This window comes from Rhinoderma darwinii, chromosome 6 (assembly GCF_050947455.1).
Source record: "Rhinoderma darwinii isolate aRhiDar2 chromosome 6, aRhiDar2.hap1, whole genome shotgun sequence".
Lineage (NCBI taxonomy): Eukaryota > Metazoa > Chordata > Amphibia > Anura > Rhinodermatidae > Rhinoderma > Rhinoderma darwinii.
Genome location: NC_134692.1, coordinates 85,910,051 through 85,933,085, shown reverse-complemented (window position 1 = coordinate 85,933,085; position 23,035 = coordinate 85,910,051). Strand labels below are relative to the sequence as shown.

The 23,035-nt window shown below is 41.9% G+C and overlaps 1 protein-coding gene across 5 annotated transcripts in view; it reads left to right on the top strand.

Moving 5' to 3' along the window:
- Positions 1 to 23,035, top strand: part of ARPC1A (actin related protein 2/3 complex subunit 1A) — a 191,125-nt gene that overhangs the window by 54,524 nt on the left and 113,566 nt on the right. For 3 of the 5 annotated variants that reach the window (XM_075830005.1, XM_075830007.1, XM_075830003.1), the window contains exons 2-3: positions 9,524 to 9,621; positions 16,508 to 16,612. In XM_075830005.1, coding sequence (XP_075686120.1) covers positions 9,558 to 9,621; positions 16,508 to 16,612 — 169 coding nt within the window. In that variant the 5' untranslated portion in view covers positions 9,524 to 9,557. The remainder of the gene's footprint in view (positions 1 to 9,523; positions 9,622 to 16,507; positions 16,613 to 23,035) is intronic. The other 2 variants (XM_075830006.1, XM_075830004.1) reach the window with 1 other exon arrangement.

Genomic DNA, 23,035 nt, shown 5'->3' with positions numbered 1-23,035 from the left:
TGGGGGGTGAAGTGGAGAAGGGGGGGGGGGCACGATCGGGGGCCTAACACGTTTGTTTGGTGAGAGGAGATAAAAAGGTCGATTGAGAGCAGGGAGCTATCCCTCTTTACGGCGCCACAATTTTATTCTGACGCAGTGCCGTGAAAAGGCATATGTATCAGAATAAAGCCCGTTAGTGGCCGCCGTGAAAAGGCGTATTGGCGGTCCCTAACGGGTTAGACATGCCTTTTGCTTCCATCTCAACTAAACTTTGACAGTCATGTTCATCACTATCTTCATCACTATCCCCCTTTTGGTCCAAATTCAGCAGAAGTAGGGTAGCTAGATTTAAGACCTCACAACGTTTTATGGTAATGTTTGGGGAAAGAAGAGTGAGCTCAATCTTTGTGAGTCGTGCAACAGACAAATGCTTGGTTTTTACAGTGCTCATGTACTGTGTGGGGTACCTGTTTCCTGAGCGCATATTTCAACAGACACAACACAAAAGCAAAAATATTGCAATAGACAAGTGGGTGGAGTGTTTGGGGGACTACTTATCCAACAGCTCTTTCATTGTATGGGTGACAATATCAGGGGAATTTGCTGCACCCTGGGGAAGCCCCATCCAGAACAATCTGGAGACAGAGGGATAGAGATAAATACACAATTATCAGTTTCCTTTCCAATAAATTAGCAATGTAATTTATGCAGACTGCTAGTTATATTTCATTTGAAGAAAAGAGAGCAGTAATTTACGTCGTCCTAACATTCTCACACACTGCTTCCCCCCCCCGTGCGTCACAACTTCCTTTTTCTTTTTTTGTAGAACTAGAAGCCCCAGCAAGCCAAAATTCTGAAAGGCAGCTAAGTCTCTGCTATATTTATAGCCGTTAACTTTAATTATTTAAGGTAAATTAAAACGTCAGACTATTTACACAATCTTGTACTTCAATTCAATGTTCTACGGCCTTTTACACAATATTTTTACATATAATAACAATGATTTAAAGTTCAATTAATTCAGTTCTCAATCCGAATTGAGAAAAACCTCTCACATCAAACAGTACACAATTTAATTTGCTCCTCAGACTAGTCTCACACACACACACACACACACACACACACACACACACACACACACACACACACACACACACACACACACACACACACACACACACTATACATGTCTACATCATAGTTCTTGTCATAAACAACATTACTCACTACAATATACCTAGCTGTATTAGTTTTACAGTCACTCTTATCAAAATCTATGTTAAGCTAATAGTTCTGCTTTTCCTATCCGTTCATTGTCTTTTAACCCCTTTAGGACACAGCCTGTTTTGGCCTTCTGGACACAGATGATTTTTTCAAATCTGACGTGTCACTTTATGTGGTAATAACTCCGGAATGCTTTTATCTATCCAAGCGATTCTGAGATTGTTTTCTTGTGACAAATTGTACTTTATGTTAGTGAAAAAATGTGGTCGATAAATTCAATATTTATTTGTGAAAAACGTCACATTTTAGCAAAAATTATCATTTTTCTAAATTTAAATGTATTTGCTTGTAAAACAGATAGTAATACCACCCAAAATAGTTACTAGTTAACATCCCCCATATGTCTACTTTATGTTTGCATCATTTTTTTTTACGTACTTTTATTTTTCTAGGACGTTACGAGGCTTAGAACTTTAGCAGCAATTTCTCATATTTTCAAGAAAATTTCAATATGCCATTTTTTCAGGGACCAGTTCAGTTCTGAAGTGGCTTTGAGGGCCTTCTATATTAGAAAGTCCCCATAAATTACCCCATTTTGAAAACTGAACCCCTCAAGGTATTCAAAACCACATTCAGAAAGTATTTGAACCCTTTAGGCGTTTCACAGGAATTAAGGCAAAGTAGAGGTGAAATTAATTTGTAATAAAAAAAAATCTGTAACATAGAAGGTTTTACCAGAGAAACGCGACTCAATATTTATTGCCCAGATTCTGCAGATTTTAGAAATATCCAACATGTGACCCTAGTGCCCTAATGGACTGAAGCACCGGCCTCAGAAGCAAAGGAGCACCTAGTGTATTTTGGGGCCTCCTTTTTTTAGGAATTTATTTTAGGCACCATGTCAGGTTTGAAGAGGTCTTGTGGTATCTAAACAGTCGAAACCCCCAAAATGTAACCCCATTTTGGAAACTACACCCCTCAAGGCATTTTTCTAGGGGTATAGTTACCATTTTGACCCCACAGTTTTTTTTGCAGAATTTAGTGGAATTAGTCTGTGAAGATGAAAATCACCTATTTTTCTGTGGAAACATAGAATTTTTTCATTTTTACAAGGAATGAAGGAGAAAAAGCACCCCAACATTTGTAAAGCAATTTCTCCCGATTTACGGCAATACCCAATATGTGGTCATAAACTGATGTTTGGACCCACAGCAAGGCTCAGGAGCGAAGGAGCGCCTTTTGGATTTTGGAGCGTGGATTTTGCTGGATTGGTTTTCAGTGCCATGTCGGGTTTGCAACGCCCCGGAGGGACCAAAACAGTGGAAACCCCCCAAAAGTGACCCTATTTTGGAATCTACACCCCTCAAGGAATTTTTCTAGGCGTATAGTGAGCATTTTGACCCCACAGGATCTTTTTTAGAGCTAAGGTGACCAAAAAACAGCGATTTTGGCGCTTTAGATTATTTATTGCTTACAGCCTTCACCGTGCGCAATAAATTACGTTTTACTTTATTCTGCCGGTCTGTACAATTACGCCGATACCATATGTGTATAGTTTTTTTTACGTTTTGCAGCGTTTGCACAATAAAATTAAGTTTCTATAAAATAATTTATTTTCTGAGACACGCTGTTCTGAGGCGTAACTTTTTTATTTTTTAGTCAAAAAAGCTGTGGGAGGTCTTGTTCTTTGTCGCCGACAGTGTGCACAGGGTAAAACTCAGTAACTGTACGTCCTTGTGCGGGAAGTAATCTCCCGCGATGACGTACAGTTACGTCCTCGTGCGGGTAGGGGTTAACCATCCAGCATTCTGTTCTATGAACGTTTTTAATCTTGAACTATATAAACAACCTCCTTTTGACATTCCTGATCATTTTAACATTCTGTCAGAACCTACTACCGCCTCCTTTGATTGGCAATGCATTTAACGTACCATTACTTCCTATCTTCATTTGTTTAAATGTTCTTCTACAGTTTTTGACCACTTCCTCACCTTTCTTCAAGCGTTCCACACAAACCCACTCCCATCATTTTAAACATCCTTTTGCAATCTTTATATCCACTGGGCCGCAGGATATCCTTTCCTTTTGGTCCCAAGTTGTTCACCACTTCAATATCGCTGTTGCCAGCAGTAAGACTACAAATCCTAACACCATGCCTTCTGTACAATCTATATCAACAAATCTCATACCATTCACACAGGAGTGGGTCTCATTCATAGACATTTGAGTAAGGGCGTTTTTGGGACCGTGTGGTAATTATACTATTACGACACCTTTTTACCGGGAGGCTGGAAGTTATACTACTGCAGAACCCTTGGTTCCTAGGTTGTTGTTTTACAATGTGGAGAATGTTCCCGGGCTAGAAGGAATTTTCCAGTATTGGCCGCTATTGACGTAGTGGAGGCAGTTATCAAAGGCAGCGACGGGAAATGACCCGAGGCTATCGGGTCTTTCCATCCACCAGTCAATTCATGGGGCGTCCTCAATACCGTATTATTACCTTCTTTTTACTATTCATACTTGTTTCTCTAATTTCGGTTTGACAGAGTACTTGACTGTAATGTATATTGGGACTATAACAGCCTTTCACAATTATTTCCTCTAACTTTTGTCCCACAGAATCTGTCTGAGCATGCAGATTAATAATGTATTTTCATAAGCCTTCTACTGGCCCTCTTGTTTCCACATGTACACAACAAACACACAGACTGCAGGAATTAGGTGTTAAGTTCAGGTTTCTTGATATGTGCGTTTTGAGTTGTAGTGCTCGCTGATACCAAAACACAACTCTAGGATAGTGTGCTGCCCATCCAAGATGGCCACAGCCGGGTCGTGAAAGGACTATCCCAACCTCACACTGCGCAACTGTACAAATGTTATACAAGTTTATCAACGCTCATACAATCATACCAGACCAACTCAACAAAGGACCTGACTCTTACTGGAATCTCTGTGCGGGGACACAATTACCCAGAGTCTTACTGGATATTCTGGCAGAGTATTTGAAACCGGTATTGTAATAAAAAGGAGTTACTTACCGCGCGGTTTTGGTTTCAATGACTCTTCCAGATGTTCCGGACTAGCAGACGCTAGGAAACGTACCTCAGAGAGTTCCCGGGTTTTCGGCACCATTTAAACTGTCATGGAAGCCCCCTGCAGGTAGACCGTGTTTGTCAGAAGCAAAATTGACTTCCCTTCTTTGTTGAGTGGTGTTCAAATGAATGTCGGCTTTGAGAAATATATACGGGGCCTCTGTACATCAAATTGGGCACAGCAGTCATGAATTTCTGTCAGAATATCTCTCTGTTTTTACTGGCAAGTTTAACATATATATATATATATATATCTCTATTTGCTAGAATGTACAGAGTTAGGCCTCATGCACACGACCGTAAAAACTCCCGTTATTACGGGTCGTAATCACGACCCGTAATAACGGGCTCATAGACTTCTATTGGCGACGGGTGCCTTCCCGTTTTCTCACGGGAAGGTGCCCGTGCCGTTGAAAAAGATAGAACATGTCCTATTTCAGGCCGTAATAACGGCACGGACAGTCCATAGAAGTCTATGGAGCTCTCGTAATAACGGGTGGCTACATGTGTGCACCCGTCATTACGGCAGCGTTGCTAAGCGACGTCAGTAAATAGTCACTGTCCAGGGAGCTGAAAGAGTTAACTGATCGGCAGTAACTCTTTCAGCACCCTGGACAGTGACTACCGATCAGTATAAACCTGTAAAAAATAAAAATAAAAGACGTTCATACTTACCGAGAACTTCCTGCTTCCTCCAGTCCGGTCTCCCGCCCTTTGCCTTGGTGACGCGTCCCTCTCGACATCCGGCCCGACGTCCTAGATGACGTTTCAGGCCATGTGACCGCTGCAGCCAATCACAGGTCAATCACAGGCTGCAGCGGTCACATGGACTGCCGCGTCATCCAGGGATGTCGGGCTGGATGTGAAGAGAGGGACGCGTCACCAAGACAACGGCCGGGTAAGTATGAATTTCTTTAACTTTTATTACAGAAAAGGCTGTCCCTTCTCTCTATCCTGCACTGATAGAGAGAAGGGGCTGCCGATTAGTGCAGTGCTATTTTGCCGCCAAAAACGTGCTCGTAAATACGGGTGGAATACGTGTGACACCGGACCCATATTTACGGGCACGGGTTCGTAAATACTGGTGCAAAACTGGTGGAATACGTGTGACACCGGACCCGTATTTACGCCAGTATTTACGGGTGGGAAAAAATACGGTCGTGTGCATGAGGCCTTAGGCCTTAGGCCTCATGCACACGACCGTATTTTTTCCCACCCGTAAATACTGGCGTAAATACGGGTCCGGTGTCACACGTATTCCACCCGTATTTACGAGCACGTTTTTGGCGGCAAAATAGCACTGCACTAATCGGCAGCCCCTTCTCTCTATCAGTGCAGGATAGAGAGAAGGGACAGCCCTTTCTGTAATAAAAGTTAAAGAAATTCCTACTTACCCGGCCGTTGTCTTGGTGACGCGTCCCTCTCTTCACATCCAGCCCGACATCCCTGGATGACGCGGCAGTCCATGTGACCGCTGCAGCCTGTGATTGGCTGCAGCGGTCACATGGCCTGAAACATCATCCAGGACGTCGGGCCGGATGTCGAGAGGGACGCGTCACCAAGGCAACGGGCGGGAGACCGGACTGGAGGAAGCAGGAAGTTCTCGGTAAGTATGAACGTCTTTTATTTCTATTTTTTTACAGGTTTATTCTGATCGGTAGTCACTGTCCAGGGTGCTGAAAGAGTTACTGCCGATCAGTTAACTCTTTCAGCTCCCTGGACAGTGACTATTTACTGACGTCGCTTAGCAACGCTGCCGTAATGACGGGTGCACACATGTAGCCACCCGTCATTACGAGAGCTCCATAGACTTCTATGGACTGTCCGTGCCGTTATTACGGCCTGAAATAGGACATGTTCTATCTTTTTCAACGGCACGGGCACCTTCCCGTGAGAAAACGGGAAGGCACCCGTCGCCAATAGAAGTCTATGAGCCCGTTATTACGGGTCGTAATTACGACCCGTAATAACGGGAGTTTTTACGGTCGTGTGCATGAGGCCTAAAGGCGTGATCTGTCTGAGATGTTTGACCACACAACAAGATAAGCAGAAAAATACTACACAAGTCACGTAATGTGAGATAACATCATCTTGATACGTAGGCATAAAAAGATATTGGAATTACACATAGAATATTATGAAAAATTAAACAATTGTTCATCCTTCCTTATTAATTTCTTCACATGTCTATAGGACCGTTTAAATCAAGGTCAGGCTCGCATAGCACCAACCTATACAGTCACGAAGGGCTGCTTTTCTCTTTCTCCTTCTATCTCTCTCTCTTTCTCCTTCTCTCTTTCTCCTTCTCGCTCTCGCTCTCGCTCTCTCTCCTTCTTTCTCCTTCTCTCTCTCTCTTTCTCCTTCTCGCGCTCTCTCTCGCTCTCGCTCTTTCTCCTTCTTTCTCCTCTCTCTCTTTCTCCTTCTCTCTCTCTCCTCTCTCTCCTCTCTCTCTCTCTCGCTCTTTCTCCTTCGCTCTCGCTCTTTCTCCTTCGCTCTCGCTCTTTCTCCTTCGCTCTCGCTCTTTCTCCTTCGCTCTCGCTCTTTCTCCTTCGCTCTCGCTCTTTCTCCTTCGCTCTCGCTCTTTCTCCTTCGCTCTCGCTCTTTCTCCTTCGCTCTCGCTCTTTCTCCTTCGCTCTCGCTCTTTCTCCTTCGCTCTCGCTCTTTCTCCTTCGCTCTCGCTCTTTCTCCTTCGCTCTCGCTCTTTCTCCTTCGCTCTCGCTCTTTCTCCTTCGCTCTCGCTCTTTCTCCTTCGCTCTCGCTCTTTCTCCTTCGCTCTCGCTCTTTCTCCTTCGCTCTCGCTCTTTCTCCTTCGCTCTCGCTCTTTCTCCTTCGCTCTCGCTCTTTCTCCTTCGCTCTCGCTCTTTCTCCTTCGCTCTCGCTCTTTCTCCTTCGCTCTCGCTCTTTCTCCTTCGCTCTCGCTCTTTCTCCTTCGCTCTCGCTCTTTCTCCTTCGCTCTCGCTCTTTCTCCTTCGCTCTCGCTCTTTCTCCTTCGCTCTCGCTCTTTCTCCGTCGCTCTCGCTCTTTCTCCGTCGCTCTCGCTCTTTCTCCGTCGCTCTCGCTCTTTCTCCGTCGCTCTCGCTCTTTCTCCGTCGCTCTCGCTCTTTCTCCGTCGCTCTCGCTCTTTCTCCGTCGCTCTCGCTCTTTCTCCGTCGCTCTCGCTCTTTCTCCGTCGCTCTCGCTCTTTCTCCGTCGCTCTCGCTCTTTCTCCGTCGCTCTCGCTCTTTCTCCGTCGCTCTCGCTCTTTCTCCGTCGCTCTCGCTCTTTCTCCGTCGCTCTCGCTCTTTCTCCGTCGCTCTCGCTCTTTCTCCGTCGCTCTCGCTCTTTCTCCGTCGCTCTCGCTCTTTCTCCGTCGCTCTCGCTCTTTCTCCGTCGCTCTCGCTCTTTCTCCGTCGCTCTCGCTCTTTCTCCGTCGCTCTCGCTCTTTCTCCGTCGCTCTCGCTCTTTCTCCTTCGCTCTCGCTCTTTCTCCTTCGCTCTCGCTCTTTCTCCTTCGCTCTCGCTCTTTCTCCTTCGCTCTCGCTCTTTCTCCTTCGCTCTCGCTCTTTCTCCTTCGCTCTCGCTCTTTCTCCTTCGCTCTCGCTCTTTCTCCTTCGCTCTCGCTCTTTCTCCTTCGCTCTCGCTCTTTCTCCTTCGCTCTTTCTCCTTCGCTCTCGCTCTTTCTCCTTCGCTCTCGCTCTTTCTCCTTCGCTCTTTCTCCGTCGCTCTCGCTCTTTCTCCGTCGCTCTCGCTCTTTCTCCGTCGCTCTCGCTCTTTCTCCGTCGCTCTCGCTCTTTCTCCGTCGCTCTCGCTCTTTCTCCGTCGCTCTCGCTCTTTCTCCGTCGCTCTCGCTCTTTCTCCGTCGCTCTCGCTCTTTCTCCGTCGCTCTCGCTCTTTCTCCGTCGCTCTCGCTCTTTCTCCGTCGCTCTCGCTCTTTCTCCGTCGCTCTCGCTCTTTCTCCGTCGCTCTCGCTCTTTCTCCGTCGCTCTCGCTCTTTCTCCGTCGCTCTCGCTCTTTCTCCGTCGCTCTCGCTCTTTCTCCGTCGCTCTCGCTCTTTCTCCGTCGCTCTCGCTCTTTCTCCGTCGCTCTCGCTCTTTCTCCGTCGCTCTCGCTCTTTCTCCGTCGCTCTCGCTCTTTCTCCGTCGCTCTCGCTCTTTCTCCGTCGCTCTCGCTCTTTCTCCGTCGCTCTCGCTCTTTCTCCGTCGCTCTCGCTCTTTCTCCGTCGCTCTCGCTCTTTCTCCGTCGCTCTCGCTCTTTCTCCGTCGCTCTCGCTCTTTCTCCGTCGCTCTCGCTCTTTCTCCGTCGCTCTCGCTCTTTCTCCGTCGCTCTCGCTCTTTCTCCTTCGCTCTCGCTCTTTCTCCTTCGCTCTCGCTCTTTCTCCTTCGCTCTCGCTCTTTCTCCTTCGCTCTCGCTCTTTCTCCTTCGCTCTCGCTCTTTCTCCTTCGCTCTCGCTCTTTCTCCTTCGCTCTCGCTCTTTCTCCTTCGCTCTCGCTCTTTCTCCTTCGCTCTCGCTCTTTCTCCTTCGCTCTCGCTCTTTCTCCTTCGCTCTCGCTCTTTCTCCTTCGCTCTCGCTCTTTCTCCTTCGCTCTCGCTCTTTCTCCTTCGCTCTCGCTCTTTCTCCTTCGCTCTCGCTCTTTCTCCTTCGCTCTCGCTCTTTCTCCTTCGCTCTCGCTCTTTCTCCTTCGCTCTCGCTCTTTCTCCTTCGCTCTCGCTCTTTCTCCTTCGCTCTCGCTCTTTCTCCTTCGCTCTCGCTCTTTCTCCTTCGCTCTCGCTCTTTCTCCTTCGCTCTCGCTCTTTCTCCTTCGCTCTCGCTCTTTCTCCTTCGCTCTCGCTCTTTCTCCTTCGCTCTCGCTCTTTCTCCTTCGCTCTCGCTCTTTCTCCTTCGCTCTCGCTCTTTCTCCTTCGCTCTCGCTCTTTCTATCTATATATATATATATATATATATATATATATATATATATATATATATATATATATATATATATATATATATTGTCAAATCCTCCAAAATACGAGACAGCACTCCTCAGTTAGTGGAAAAAAAGTGGTTTTATTCACCACAGGTGACGTTTCAGCCCTACTCCATAGGGCCTCTCAAGTGTGTATGTGTGTGTATATGTGTGTGTGTGTGTGTATATATATATATATATATATATATATATATATATATATATATATATATAAAATATGATTAATTTATTCTAATTTCATTAATATAATATAATAACCGATGTATATTTATTTATTTTTCAGTTTTGTACGTTTCTCCACAGAAAAACAAAACAGGATGTCTCTTCATCAATTATTACTCGAACCCATCAGCTGCCATGCTTGGAACAAAGATCGTACTCGTAAGCAGTATCCTCCTCTATTTTTTTTCATGCTTAATTTTTAGTATGCAATCTATTGTGAAAGGGAATCTGACTTTCTGAAATAAAATATTATGGGTCAGGTTCACTAAGGCTGGCATTTAATACACCAGTCTTAGGATGAAGCCATCAGGAGTAAGATGTGGCAAATTTATTAGGAGGCGCACACCTCTTAATAAATTTGTCGCATCTTCTTCTGTCTGAGCCAGAAAAGAAAATCTACACTAGCTAGCGGAGATTTTCGTTATTTATGCGGGTTTCTGGCAAAAATTATAGTATGTGTTTAGGGTGTTTTCTCACCATGACCACCCGATTCCATATATCCTATTAAGTCATATTCATTTATAGAGGGGAGTCTTCAAGACTGAATATCTGCTTACAAAGGGTAGCTCTTCCACACTCGCCGTTGATAGTAATTGTCAACAGTAATATTACGTTTTGTGGCCAGCTAGTTGTTCCAATAGCTGGGACGGCATAATTTAAAAAAAAGGAGTTGTCTTGATGAGACAAGCCCTTTTTAAAGGAGCTCTCCCACACATTTCTTTATTCTCTGGCCCATTAGAGAGGCACATAATGTAAATTGTGGTAAAGGTAATCTTCTTACCGGTGGCTGTATTTGTTAGTTATCCACTCCCTCCTCGTCATCAGCTGTGTCATGTGACCAGCAATAGGACTCTCCAACCGCCACAGCGTCTGGACATGTGTGGACAGGAAGTCAGTTTCTCTATTCATTACTATCACAGCCTCGATGTAAGTCTTATAGGAATGAATGGAGAAACTGACTTCCTGTCCACACATGAGACGCTGTGGCAGTTGGAGAGTACTATATGTGGTCACATGACAGATGAGGACCAGAAGGGAGTGGATAATTTACAAATCCAGCCACCGGTGAGAAAATTACTTTTACCACAATTAACATAATTTCCAACGGGCCAAAGAATAAAACATTTTTTCGGAGTCCTTCTTTAATATGATTACTTTAATGAGGCTCTGTTACCACATTATAAGTGCCCTATTTCTTACATAATATGATAGGCGCTGTAATGTAGATTACAGCAGTGTTTTTTATTTAGAAAAACGATCAATTTTTACGGAGTTAAGACCTATTTTAGATTTATGCTAATGACTTTCTTAATAGACAACTGGGTGTGTTTTTTACTTTATGACCAAGCGTTGTAAAGAGAAGTGTATGACGCTGACCAATCAGCGTTATACATTTCTCTCTTTTCATGTAATCAGCACATAGTGACCCTGCGTTATTCACTATGTGCTGTCACATACTCAAACATTAACGTTACTGAAGTGTCTTGACAGTGAATAGACACCGCTTCCAGCCAGGACGGGATGTCTATTCACAATCCCGACACTTCGGTAACGTTTGTGTGGGACTTACAGCACAGCAAGCGTAATCTCGCTGTAAGCTGTCATTTACAGCGTGATCTCCCGAGATTACGCTTGCTGTGCTTTAAGTCCCACACAAATGTTACCGAAGTGTTGGAATTGTGAATAGACATCCCGTTCTGGCTGGAAGCGGTGTCTATATTCACTCTCAAGACACTTCAGTAACGTTAATGTGTGAGTAAGTGACAGCACATAGTGAACAACGCAGGATCACTATGTGCTGATTACATGAATGGAGAGAAGTGTATGACACTGATTGGTCAGCATCCAAAAAATAAAATATTCGAAGCAGTACAAATCCCGATGTCAGGAGCGGTGACACGCTGTAAGATCAGACAAACCCAGTCTGACGTAATGTAATCCTCAGAAAAAGCGTGGTTGAACAGCAGCACACGTCTCCCAAATTTCAATCAATATGTTCTTTTATTGGTCAAACATCCAGTAAAAAATGGCAACGATTCGACCCGTGACAAGTGGAGGGTCTTTCTCAAGCCTAACAATGTGTCTAAGGGCCTGTTCACATCACCGTTCATTTCCGTTCCGGGGTTCCGTCGGGTTAACCCCGCAACAGAAAGTGAAATTGAAACCACAGCTTCCGTTTCAGTCACCATTGATCTCAATGTTTCCATCACCATTTAATTCAATGGTGACCTGAAACGGAAGCTGTGCTGTCACTTTCACTTTCCGTTGCGGGGTTCACCCGACGGAAACCTCCAGAACCCTGGAACGGAAAGCGAACGGTGATGTGAACAGGCCCTTACAGTGTGAGTTTAAATAGGGAAGTATACAACATCACATGGTGCAGGTAATCCAATCAAGACACACATTAGTCTACATGACGCCGTTACTAGGCAACCTAGATCACCTGATCCCACTTATCCAATGAGAGTTGGGAGGAGGTGTTAAGGTTGACATAGGGCCATTTCTTCTAAGTACTGCGTGGGATTCGTTTTCCTACTGATTCGCAGCAGGCAGAGTACAGTGTATAGATATTTAGTCTCAATGATCCTGAATCCCTTCCTCTAAGGGTATGTGCACACGATAACTGCAATTACGTCTGAAAATACAGAGCTGTTTTCAAGGGAAAACAGCCCCTGATTTTCAGACGTTTTTTGAGCAACTCGCGTTTTTCGCTGCATTTTCTACGTCCTTTTTTGGAGCTGTTTTCATTGGAGTCTATGAGAAAACGGCTCCAAAAACGTCCAAAGAAGTGTCCTGCACTTCTTCTTTGACGAGGCAGTCATTTTGCGCATCGTCGTTTGACAGCTGTCAAACGACGACGTGTAAATTACAGGTCGTCGGCACAGTACGTCGGCAAACCCATTCAAATGAATGGGCAGATGTTTGCCGACGTATTGGAGCCGTATTTTCAGGCGTAAATCGAGGCGTTTACGCCTGAAAATATCTCGTGTGAACCCAGCCTAAGAGGACATCTCACTGATATAAAGAGGCTCTGTCACCAGATTATAAGTGCCCTATCTCCTACTCTGATCGGCGCTGTAATGTATTTACATTACAGCAGTGGTTTTTATTTTGAAAAACAATCATTTTTGAGCAAGTTATGAGCAATTTTAGATTTATGCTAATTCGTTTCTTAACCCCTTAGTGACCAGCCCATTTTAGGCCCTAATGACCAAGCTATTTAATTTGTTTTTCTATAGTCGCATTCAAAGAGCTATAACTTTTTTTTTATTTTTTCGTCTACATAGCTGTATGAGGACTTGTTTTTTGCGGGATTAGTTGTACTTTTTAATAGCACAATTTTTGGTTACATTTTAATTTTTTATTAAGTTTTATGAACTTTTTTTGGGGGGGATTATAAAAAAAAACCCCTGAAATTCCACCATTGCTCTATGCGTTTTTAAATTGACGCCGTTCACTGTGCGGCGTAAATAACATGTTACCTTTATTCTATGGCTCGGTACGATTACGATGATACCATGTATGTAGAGGTTTTTTTTTATGTTTTACGACTTTTGCACAATAAAAACACTTTTGAACTAAAATGATTTGTTTTTGCATCGTCGCTTTCCAAGAGCCGTAACTTTTTTATTTTTCCATCAATGTAGTGATTTTTTGGGCTTGTTTTTTGTGGGACGAGACGTAGTTTTGATTGGTACTGTTTTGGGGTGCATGGGTCTTATTGATTCATTATTATTATGACTTTTTTGGGGGGCGATGGAAAAAAATTGCAATTTCACCATTGTTTTTTGCGTTTTTTTTTTTTACACTGTTCACCTTGCAGTTTAAATTACATATTAACTTTATTAATTGAGTCATTACGGTTGCGGCGATAGCTCATATGTGTACTTTTATTTATTTTTTACACTTTTACTAAATAAAACCACTTTTATGGAAAAAAATAGTTTTTTTTTTTTTTTTTTTACTGTCCTTTTTATTATTAATCTTTCACATTTATTACTTATTTTATTAGTCCCACTAGGGGACTTTACTGTGCGATCTTCAGATCGCTGCTATAATGCTTTGGTATACTTCGTATGCCAGAGCATTATTGCCTGTCAGTGTAAATCAGACAGGCAATCTATTCGGACGTGCCTCCGGCGCGTCCTAATAGGCATATGTCCAGGGCAGACCTGGGGGCTTTTATCAAGCCCCCGGCTGCCATGACACCCCATCGGAGACCCGCGATTGCATTTGCGGGCCGCCGATGGGTGACAGAGGGAGTTCACTACCTCTGTAAACAAGTTAAATGCCGCGGTCGCTATTGACGGCGGCATTTAACGGGTTAAACGGCCGCGATCGAAGTAAACTTCAATCGCAGGTGTTGGAGCAGGAGCCCAGCTGTCATCAAACAGCAGAGCCCCGGCTCCAGCCTGCACGGGACACCCGTGCAGGACTTAGACTGGGCCAACATGAAAAGGCGTCGGCCTAGCCTAAGGCCCCTTAGTGACCAAAGTGAAAAGGCATATTGGTGGTCACTAAGGGGTTAATGACCAACTGGGCGTGTTTTTACTTTTGACCAAGTGGGTGTTGTAAAGAGGAGTGTATGACGCTGACCAATCAATGTCATACACTTCTCATTGTTCCAGCCCAGCTTCTTTCAGTGCACAATCACAATGTGCTGTGGATCATGCTGGGCTGGAACAATGAGAAGTGTATGACGCTGATTTGGTCATTGATTGGTCAGCGTCATACACTTCTCTTTACAACACCCACTTGGTCAAAAGTAAAAACACGCCCAGTTGGTCATTAAGAAACAAATTAGCATAAATCTAAAATTGCTCATAACTTGCTCAAAAATTAAAGTTTTTCAAAATAAAAACCACTTCTGTTATCTACATTACAGCGCCGATCAGATTATGTAGGAGATAGGGCACTTATCTGGTGACAGAGCCTCTTTAAGGGAGCGCTCATCATGATGTTCGATTTAACTAATCGAACTTCAGCCTAGCGCAGCATCATAAAAATAATTAATAGCCCTGAATACTACCAATCACACAGATTAGTCAACCCCTCCGTACACAAAATTATTTGTAATACATAATGTTCATATTTTTATTTTTTCAAGAAAATTTTTACACATTATTTTTGGGGGCATAAGGGGGTAGTCATCTCTGTCCATCCATTTCTAGAATTGATATTCGACTCTATATCCTGACTCCTCCCATAATCCAAGTCGCCGATGCGTGGTGAGCAAACCCTCTCAATGTATAAATCTCCAGCATCTAAAAATATTTAAAAAAAATTGTGAATCACCAAGTGTATATGAATTCCATGTAATAAAACCATAGTTAAAAACAGCTAGACAATATAACCATGAGGATTTAAAGACCTGGCACAACCTTGTATTCAAGATTCAATCCCCTTGGATGCAAAGTATCTAATTCATATATTCATCTAAGTTCCTTCTTTTAAAGGAAGAGTGTCGTGAAAAAAAATTTTCTTATATCAATTTGCTTTTAGTGTTTTAATAAAAAAAAAAATTATTTGTGTGTTTGTGTTTTTTACTTTTTTTTGTTTTCTAACTTTTTCTTGTCTATGGGGGCTGCCATTTTTTTTTTTCATCTCTGTATGTGTCGATTCACGACACATACAGACATGGAATACGGCACATACATCCCCATAGAGAATGCGAACGGGAGCCGTTCGCATTCAGTATGGTGAACGGCGCATGCGTCGCTCCCACACAGTCTAAATGCAAGGTCTTCGGCCGAGCGACACCCGTCGCCATTTTCTTGTGGACCGGAAGCCGCGGCCGGACAGTAAGATTACTACTTCCGGTCGCGGCTTCCGGACATGTGTTCTGAAGCAAGCACTGGGAGTGGAGGGAGCAGACTGAGCGGACGGACCGGAGGGAGCGGCGGCGGCAGGAGCAGGTAAGTTATGTCTGTGTTTGTTCGTGTTTTACTATGTGATAAGCACTGTATGTAAGCCTACAGTGCGACACAAAAAATGGCGACACACAGTGTAGGAGGTTTGAACATTCAATCCCCTCCTTTCTCCTGGCACTAGCCAGGATAAAGGAGGGGGGATTGTTTGAGGACGCTAGAGCGACTGTGTTTTCTCAAATTTTGCAGCATAAAGCAATGTGGTTCCTTTACCACATGCCAATGCTGCAATTTTGGGAATTGCTCCCTCTAGTGACCAGCACAGGGAAATGTTATAAATTAGAATCTAATTTATAATATTTCCCGACTCGTGAAATAATTAAAAAAATTAGAACAATGTTTAATCGTTTATACACTAACTGTTTGTTTAACAAAAACAAAAAATTTTTTTTTCTAGCGACACATTCCCTTTAAGCATTCTCTGCCTGTCACCTCCTCAATACTGGAACACAGTCAATGACCCTAAATATCAGTTGGTTAAGCTGATGTTTTTTTTCTAAAAAATGTTTCGCTACCGGCAGCTCTATCATTTTCTTTCTAATCGTGCTCTTGTGTTTATTAATCCTTAGTTTGATAGGCATAGTGGTCTCCTCTATATATAGAGTGGAACAGGGACAAGTTATCATATAGACAACATAGTTTCAGGTGTAACGTTGTCTAACCTGAAATTCCTTACCAGTGTATGGATGACGAAAATGATCACCCTTCAAGATGTTGTTACAGTTACAGCAGTTCAAGCAAGTAAAATTGCCTTTTTTAGGGGGGGCAAAGGACAGTCTGTGTATCCTTCTTTGGAATTCCTATATCTGACTTCACTTCTACTGATTGGTCAACGTCATACACTTCTCTTTACAACGCCCACTTGGTCAAAAAGTAAAAACGCCCAGTTGTCTATTAAGAAACTGATTAGCATAAATCTAAAATAGGTCATAACTCTGTCAAAATTGATCGGTTTTCTAAATAAAAAACACTGCTGTGATCTACATTACAGCGCATATCACATTATGTAAGAGATAGGGCACTTATAATGTGGTGACAGAGCCTCTTTAATACTAATTTACGTTTTTTTTTTTTTTTTTTTTCTAAAATACTGTAAAGTATTTGCTTTATCTCCACAGAAATTGCATTAAGTCCTAATAACCATGAGGTACATATCTACAAAGAAAATGGGAAGCAATGGGTGAAAGTTCATGAGTTAAAGGAGCACAATGGACACATTACAGGTAACTAGAGTTTCTAGATATAAAAAAACCAATATCATCTGGTTGAGAACAAAAGTTTTAAAGAACTTTTCACTTGTGCCTAAAATATCTTACCATTTGCGGGGTAATATCAGAATTGTCAATATTTTGCTGAAATTAGTTATCACCTAGCATCATAAATGTGCCTGCTCAAGACTATGAACATTGCTTTTTCATTCAGTGCACATGTTTTCACATACTAATTAATTTAAGAACCAACTTTTTTTTTTACGAACGGGTTGCTTAGAACTGTGCTTGGTTTTATAGCATTTTAACCCCTTTCTGACATCCAGTGTATAGTTATGGCTCATTTAGGAAGTTCTTACCGCAAATTTGAGTATAGCTACAGCGTGGCTGGATGCAGTCAACATTTCTCATTCGCTGCATTGGGGGACACAGACCGTGGGTATATGCTGTTGCCATTAGATGAAACTAAGAAAAAAAAAAAGGGGCCACTCCGTTGTATATCCTGCCCACAGACACTGAGCTATTCAGTCAGAGGTTAGTGTCTGTAGAAGGCAGACACTTCTGCTAATGCAGCGGTCTCTACAAAATGTATTTATTTTTTAAAATTTTCAGCACTTTTCTCCCATTGTCTTCATAGGCAGGTTGGACAATGGTGTATTTGAAGAGTGTCCGCTCCTCTTTCACCCACCAGCCTAAGGAACACCTCTAACACTTCTCCCACTAGTGTCCCCTAAGTAAAGGATGTAACACTGAGGAGATTCTCCTGCTGGCTGTTAATCTATTAGTGAAAACAAGACCCACACAGGTGAAAAACTATCTGGCCTTTAGTGTGTGTTTATCCTAGCAGAACTAGGTGAAGTGAGCCATTATTCCCTAAATAGGAGTTTTCATTGCTGTTCAGTCCTGAGTGGTTCTATTGGTTTCTTCATTCCCACCAGTACAGTAGTAGTAATAGTACTGCCATGTCTGACCCTAAGAGAAAACCCTCACGCCAGACAACCTTTGCAATTTATTATGCCTGTTCCAAGTGCAATACTAAATTTCCCTGTGGTCAGTATGTTTCCTTATGAGATGCATGCAGACCTCCTTGTCCAAGCGCCTGCGGCTTCTGCACCCTGGAGAACTCCAGTATTGCATCCCTTGTGTGTTCGGTCTAGATTCAGGAATGCGAGAAAAAGACCAAAAAAAAGGACCTATACCGGCGCTGCTGAAATGAAGTTATTTATACTCAAGGCAAATAGAATAAATATATGTTTTATTGGTAGGTAGGCTACGCATTACGACATCGAACGGATGTCTTCATCAGGCCAAGCAAAATCACACTGATTGTTACAGCTTATACACAGCACATCCGATAAAGCAGAAGAAAAAACGCCAAATCTGTATAGGTCAAAGATCAGTGAAGACGTCAGTGTTTGAAAACGAAACAGAAATTTACAATAAAATCATGAGCACAATCAATGTAATGAAATAAGTGTGAAATGGTGGGTTGGATTAAAAGCCGTTTAAGTAGCACGGACGGTTTAATTTAAAATGATATAAATATATATTTAAAAAACATACATGTAAAAAAAGCACGATCTATTTATTAATTACTATGAAGGTAACATTAACAAGTGAATGTAGTAGATGTTACTCACTTTGTATCACTGTAAACTTATGGAAACCGAAAGATGTGTGGTCGGCAGCAGGAAATGTTACACAGAAGTTACAGAGAAGTCACTGTCGTCATGGTAACAGACAGCTGCGATGAGAGAGGGGAGAAGGAGCTAGAGCAGCAGGGGAGGATGATTCAGCTCTTAAACTACAGGATAAGGTAAGTGGAAGCAATAAAACCTATATTGCAAGATAAACTATTAAGGTTAAAGAATGTAATGAATATGTAGATATATTTGTTTTTTTTGATAATTAGAATGCTGTTTGAATAAATTGTAATGAAATACGTGTCTTTTTTGAAGAATGGGGTTGTAATGAGCAAGCAACATATCTGTAAATACACACAGCCCAAAAATAGTGATACACAAATACACCGCGTTCCAAATTATTACGCAAATATTATTTTTCGCTGATTTTCCTAAAGCGTTGATGCAAATAACAGTTTTTTTTTTTTTTAAAGTAAAAAAACTCAAAATGCACGGTTTCAAATTATTATGCACAACAGAGATCAAAACATTTTAAAGGTTGTAAAGAGAACTAAAATGGTAATTTGTTGAATTTGCAGCATCAGGAGGTCATATTTACAGAAATCAAAAGCTCTTTCAATCAAAAAAACTTAGCAGGTCAAGTTACATGTTAACATAGGACCCCTTCTTTGATATCACCTTCACAATTCTTGCATCCATTGAATTTGTGAGTATTTGGACAGTTTCTGCTTGAATATCTTTGCTGGATGTCAGAATAGCCTCCCAGAGCTTCAGTTTTGATGTGAACTGCCTCCCACCCTCATAGATATTTTTCTTGAGGATGCTCCAAAGATTCTCAATAGGGTTGAGGTCAGGTGAACATGGGGGCCACACCATGAGTTTCTCTCCTTTTATGCCCATAGCAGCCAATGACACAGAGGTATTCTTTGCAGCATGAGATGGGGCATTGCCATGCATGAAGATAATTTTGCTACTGAAGGCACGGTTCTTTTTTGTAGCACGGAAGAAAGTGGTCAGTCATAAACTCTACGTACTTTGCAGAGGTCATTATCACACCGTCAGGGACCCTAAAGGGGCCTACCAGCTCTCTCCCCATGATTCCAGCCCAAAACATGACTCTGCCACCTACTTGCTGACGTCGCAGCCTTGTTGGGACATGGTGGCCATTCACCAACCATCCACTACTCCATCCATCTGGACCATCCATGGTTGCATGGCACTCATCAGTAAACAACACGGTTTGAAAATTAGCCTTCATGTATTTCTGAGCCCACTGCAACCGTTTCTGCTTGTGAGCATTGTTTAGGGGTGGCCGAATAATAGCTTTATGCACACTTGCAAACCTCTGGAGGATCCTACTACTTGAGGTTCGCGGGTCTCCAGAGGCACCAGCGGCTTCAAATACCTGTTTGCTGCTTTGCAGTGGCATTTTAGCAGCTGCCCTCCTAATCCTATTAATTTGTCTGGCAGAAACCTTCCTCATTATGCCTTTATCTGAACGAACCCGTCTGTGTTCTGAATCAGCCACAAATCTTTTCACGGTACGATGATCATGCTTAAGTTTTCTTGAAATATCCAATGTTTTTATACCTTGTCCAAGGTATTGCACTATTTCACACTTTTCGGCAGCAGAGAGATCCTTTTTCTTTCCCATATAGCTTGAAACATGTGGCCTGCTTAATAATGTGGAACGTCCTTCTTAAGTAGTTTTTCTTTGATTGGGCACACCTGGCAAACTAATTATCACAGGTGTCTGAGATTGATTACAATGATCCAAAGAGCCCCTAGACACAATACCATCCATGAGTTTAATTGAAAAACGAATAATTAAATGTTTATGACACTTAAATCCAATGTGCATAATAATTTGGAACACGGTGTAGATCATAAATATAGAATATTACAGTATGGAATAATCTTTGCGGATCCACGGGGGATAGTGCACACTTTTGTAGTTTTAGTTAGCTGTTTACGTCCACCTTTTTAAAGTGGGTTCTAGTGACATATCATCGTTACTGATATTGAGATCTAAAAAATCTATTGTGGCTTAAAGATATACCATTCGGCCAATTCCGAAGGGTGAGGAAGAATTGTTCCTCTCAGAGTAATTTTCTTAAAGAATGTAATATTCTGGAAAAAAGATTTTTAGAGAAAAAATTCCCTGCCAGCTTAATAAAAGGTGCACGCGACAGAGCTAAGGAGATGACACAGGAACAATGTATAAAACCTCAACCTGTCACTAACACTAACAAAGCGGGCTCCTTTACCAACTTTATTACCAATTACATTACAGGCAACAAATTGGTTAGAACGATTTAAAAAAAAAACAAAACATTGGCACATTTTAAAGAACAATCAAATTCTTAAGAACCTTATTCTTGACACTCCCATTATAACCTTTAGGAGATCTCAGACTTTGGGTAACATTTTGGCCCCTAGTAGACTCCGCAACAAATCCAAAAAAAATCTCTAGAGATAGTCTGCTTCCTACACTATGTGGTTCATATAAATGTGGGCAATCCAGGTGCCTCTGTTGTAAAAACATTACACATAAATATGTCCACTTTCAGTCATCAGTAACATCAGAAATTTTCCCTATACAGACCTTCTTAAATTGTAAAAGTGATTATGTAATCTACCTTTTACAATGTCCATGCAATTTACAATACATTGGCAGGACCACGCAGAGCTTATACAACAGAATAAACAAACCTAGATTCAATGTCAAAAATGGATTTTTGAAACAAAGTGTCTCCCGTCATTTCACAAATATACACCATTGCAATTTTGACTGTATTAAGAATACTCCTATTGAACAAATTTCTCCAGATACAGCTAATAGATTTACTACAGGGTGGGCCATTTATATGGATGCACCTAAATAAAATGGGAATGGTTGGTGATATTAACTTCCTGTTTGTGGCACATTAGTATATGGGATGGGGGAAACTTTTCAAGCTGGGTGTTGACCATGGCGGCCATTTTTAAGTCGGTCATTTTGTATCCAACTTTAGTTTTTTCAATGGGAAGAGGGTCATGGGACACATCAAACTTATCGAGAATTTCACAAGAAAAACAATTGTGTGCTTGGTTTTAACGTTACTTTATTCTTTCATGAGTTATTTACAAGTTTCTGACCACTTATAAAATGTGTTCAAAGTGCTGCCCATTGTGTTGGATTGTCAATGCAACCCTCGTCTCCCACTCTTCGCACACATTGATAGCAACACCGCAGAAGAAATGCTAGCACAGGCTTCCAGTATCCGTAGTTTCAGTTGCTGCACATCTCGTATCTTCACAGCATAGACAATTGCCTTCAGATGACCCCAAAGATAAAAGTCTAAGGGGGTCAGATCGGGAGACCTAGGGGGCCATTCAACTGGCCCACGACGACCAATCCACTTTCCAGGAAACTGTTCATCTAGGAATGCTCGGACCTGACACCCATAATGACATAAATAACTCATGAAAGAATAAAGTAACGTTAAAACCAAGCACACCATTGTTTTTCTTGTGAAATTCTCGATAAGTTTGATGTCACATAACTAAAGTTGGACACAAAATGGCCGACTTCAAAATGGCCGCCATGGTCAACACCCAGCTTGAAAAGTTTCCCCCCTCCCATATACTAATGTGCCACAAACCGGAAGTTAATATCGCCAACCATTCCCATTTTATTTAGGTATATCCATATAAATGGCCCACCCTGTAGATTAAAACAACGAGAACATTTTTGGATATTCAAATCATGCGGTTTACATCCTGCGGGTCTTAATGATATAACAGAAACTTCCCTGGATTGAGATAGCCTTTTTCCCTTCTTTCCATTTTTTTATTCTTCATGTATTAACAATTCTCTACAAAGATTATTCCATACTGCAATATTCTATATTTATGATCTACTTGTGTATCACTATTTTTGGGTTGTGTGTATTTACAGATATGTTGCTTGCTCATTACAACCCCATTCTTCAAAAAAACAAAACAAAACACGTATTTCATTACAATTTATTCAAACCGCATTCTAATTATCAAAAAAACAAATATATCTACATATTCATTACATTCTTTAACCTTAATAGTTTATCTTGCAATATAGGTTTTATTGCTTCCACTTACCTTATCCTGTAGTTTAACCCCTTAATGACCGGGCCATTTTGCACGTTAATGACAAAGGATTATTTTTTGTTTTTTCACAGTCGCATTCCAAGAGTCGTAAGTTTTTTTTTTTATTCCGTCGACATAGCCGATTAAGGGCTTGTTTTTTGCGGGACGAGTTGTATTTTGTATTTGCACCATTTTTAGATGCTTACAATATATTGATTAACTTTTATTAACTTTATTTTAGGAGAGAATTGAAAATAAGCAGCTATTCCAGCATTAATTTTCACGTTAGAAATTTACGCCGTTTACTATGCAGCGTAAATAACACGTTAACTTTATTCTATGGGTCGGCACGATTACGGGGATAGCAAATATGTAAAGGTTTTATGTTTTCCTACGTTTGCACAATAAAAACCCTTTTAGAAAAAAAATTACTTGTTTTTGCATCGCCGCGTTCCAAGAGCCGTCATATTTTTATTTTTCCGTCTGTGGCCGTATGTGGGCTTGATTTTTGCGGGCCAATGTGTAGTTTTCATTAGTACTATTTTGGGGTACATAGGACTTATAGATTAACTTTTATTTTATTTTTTTATGGGGGGAATGGGAGAAAAGAGAGAATTTTGCCGTTGTTTTTTGCGTTTTTTTTTACGCTGTTCATCCGGCGGTTTAATTAATGTGTTCATTTTATTGG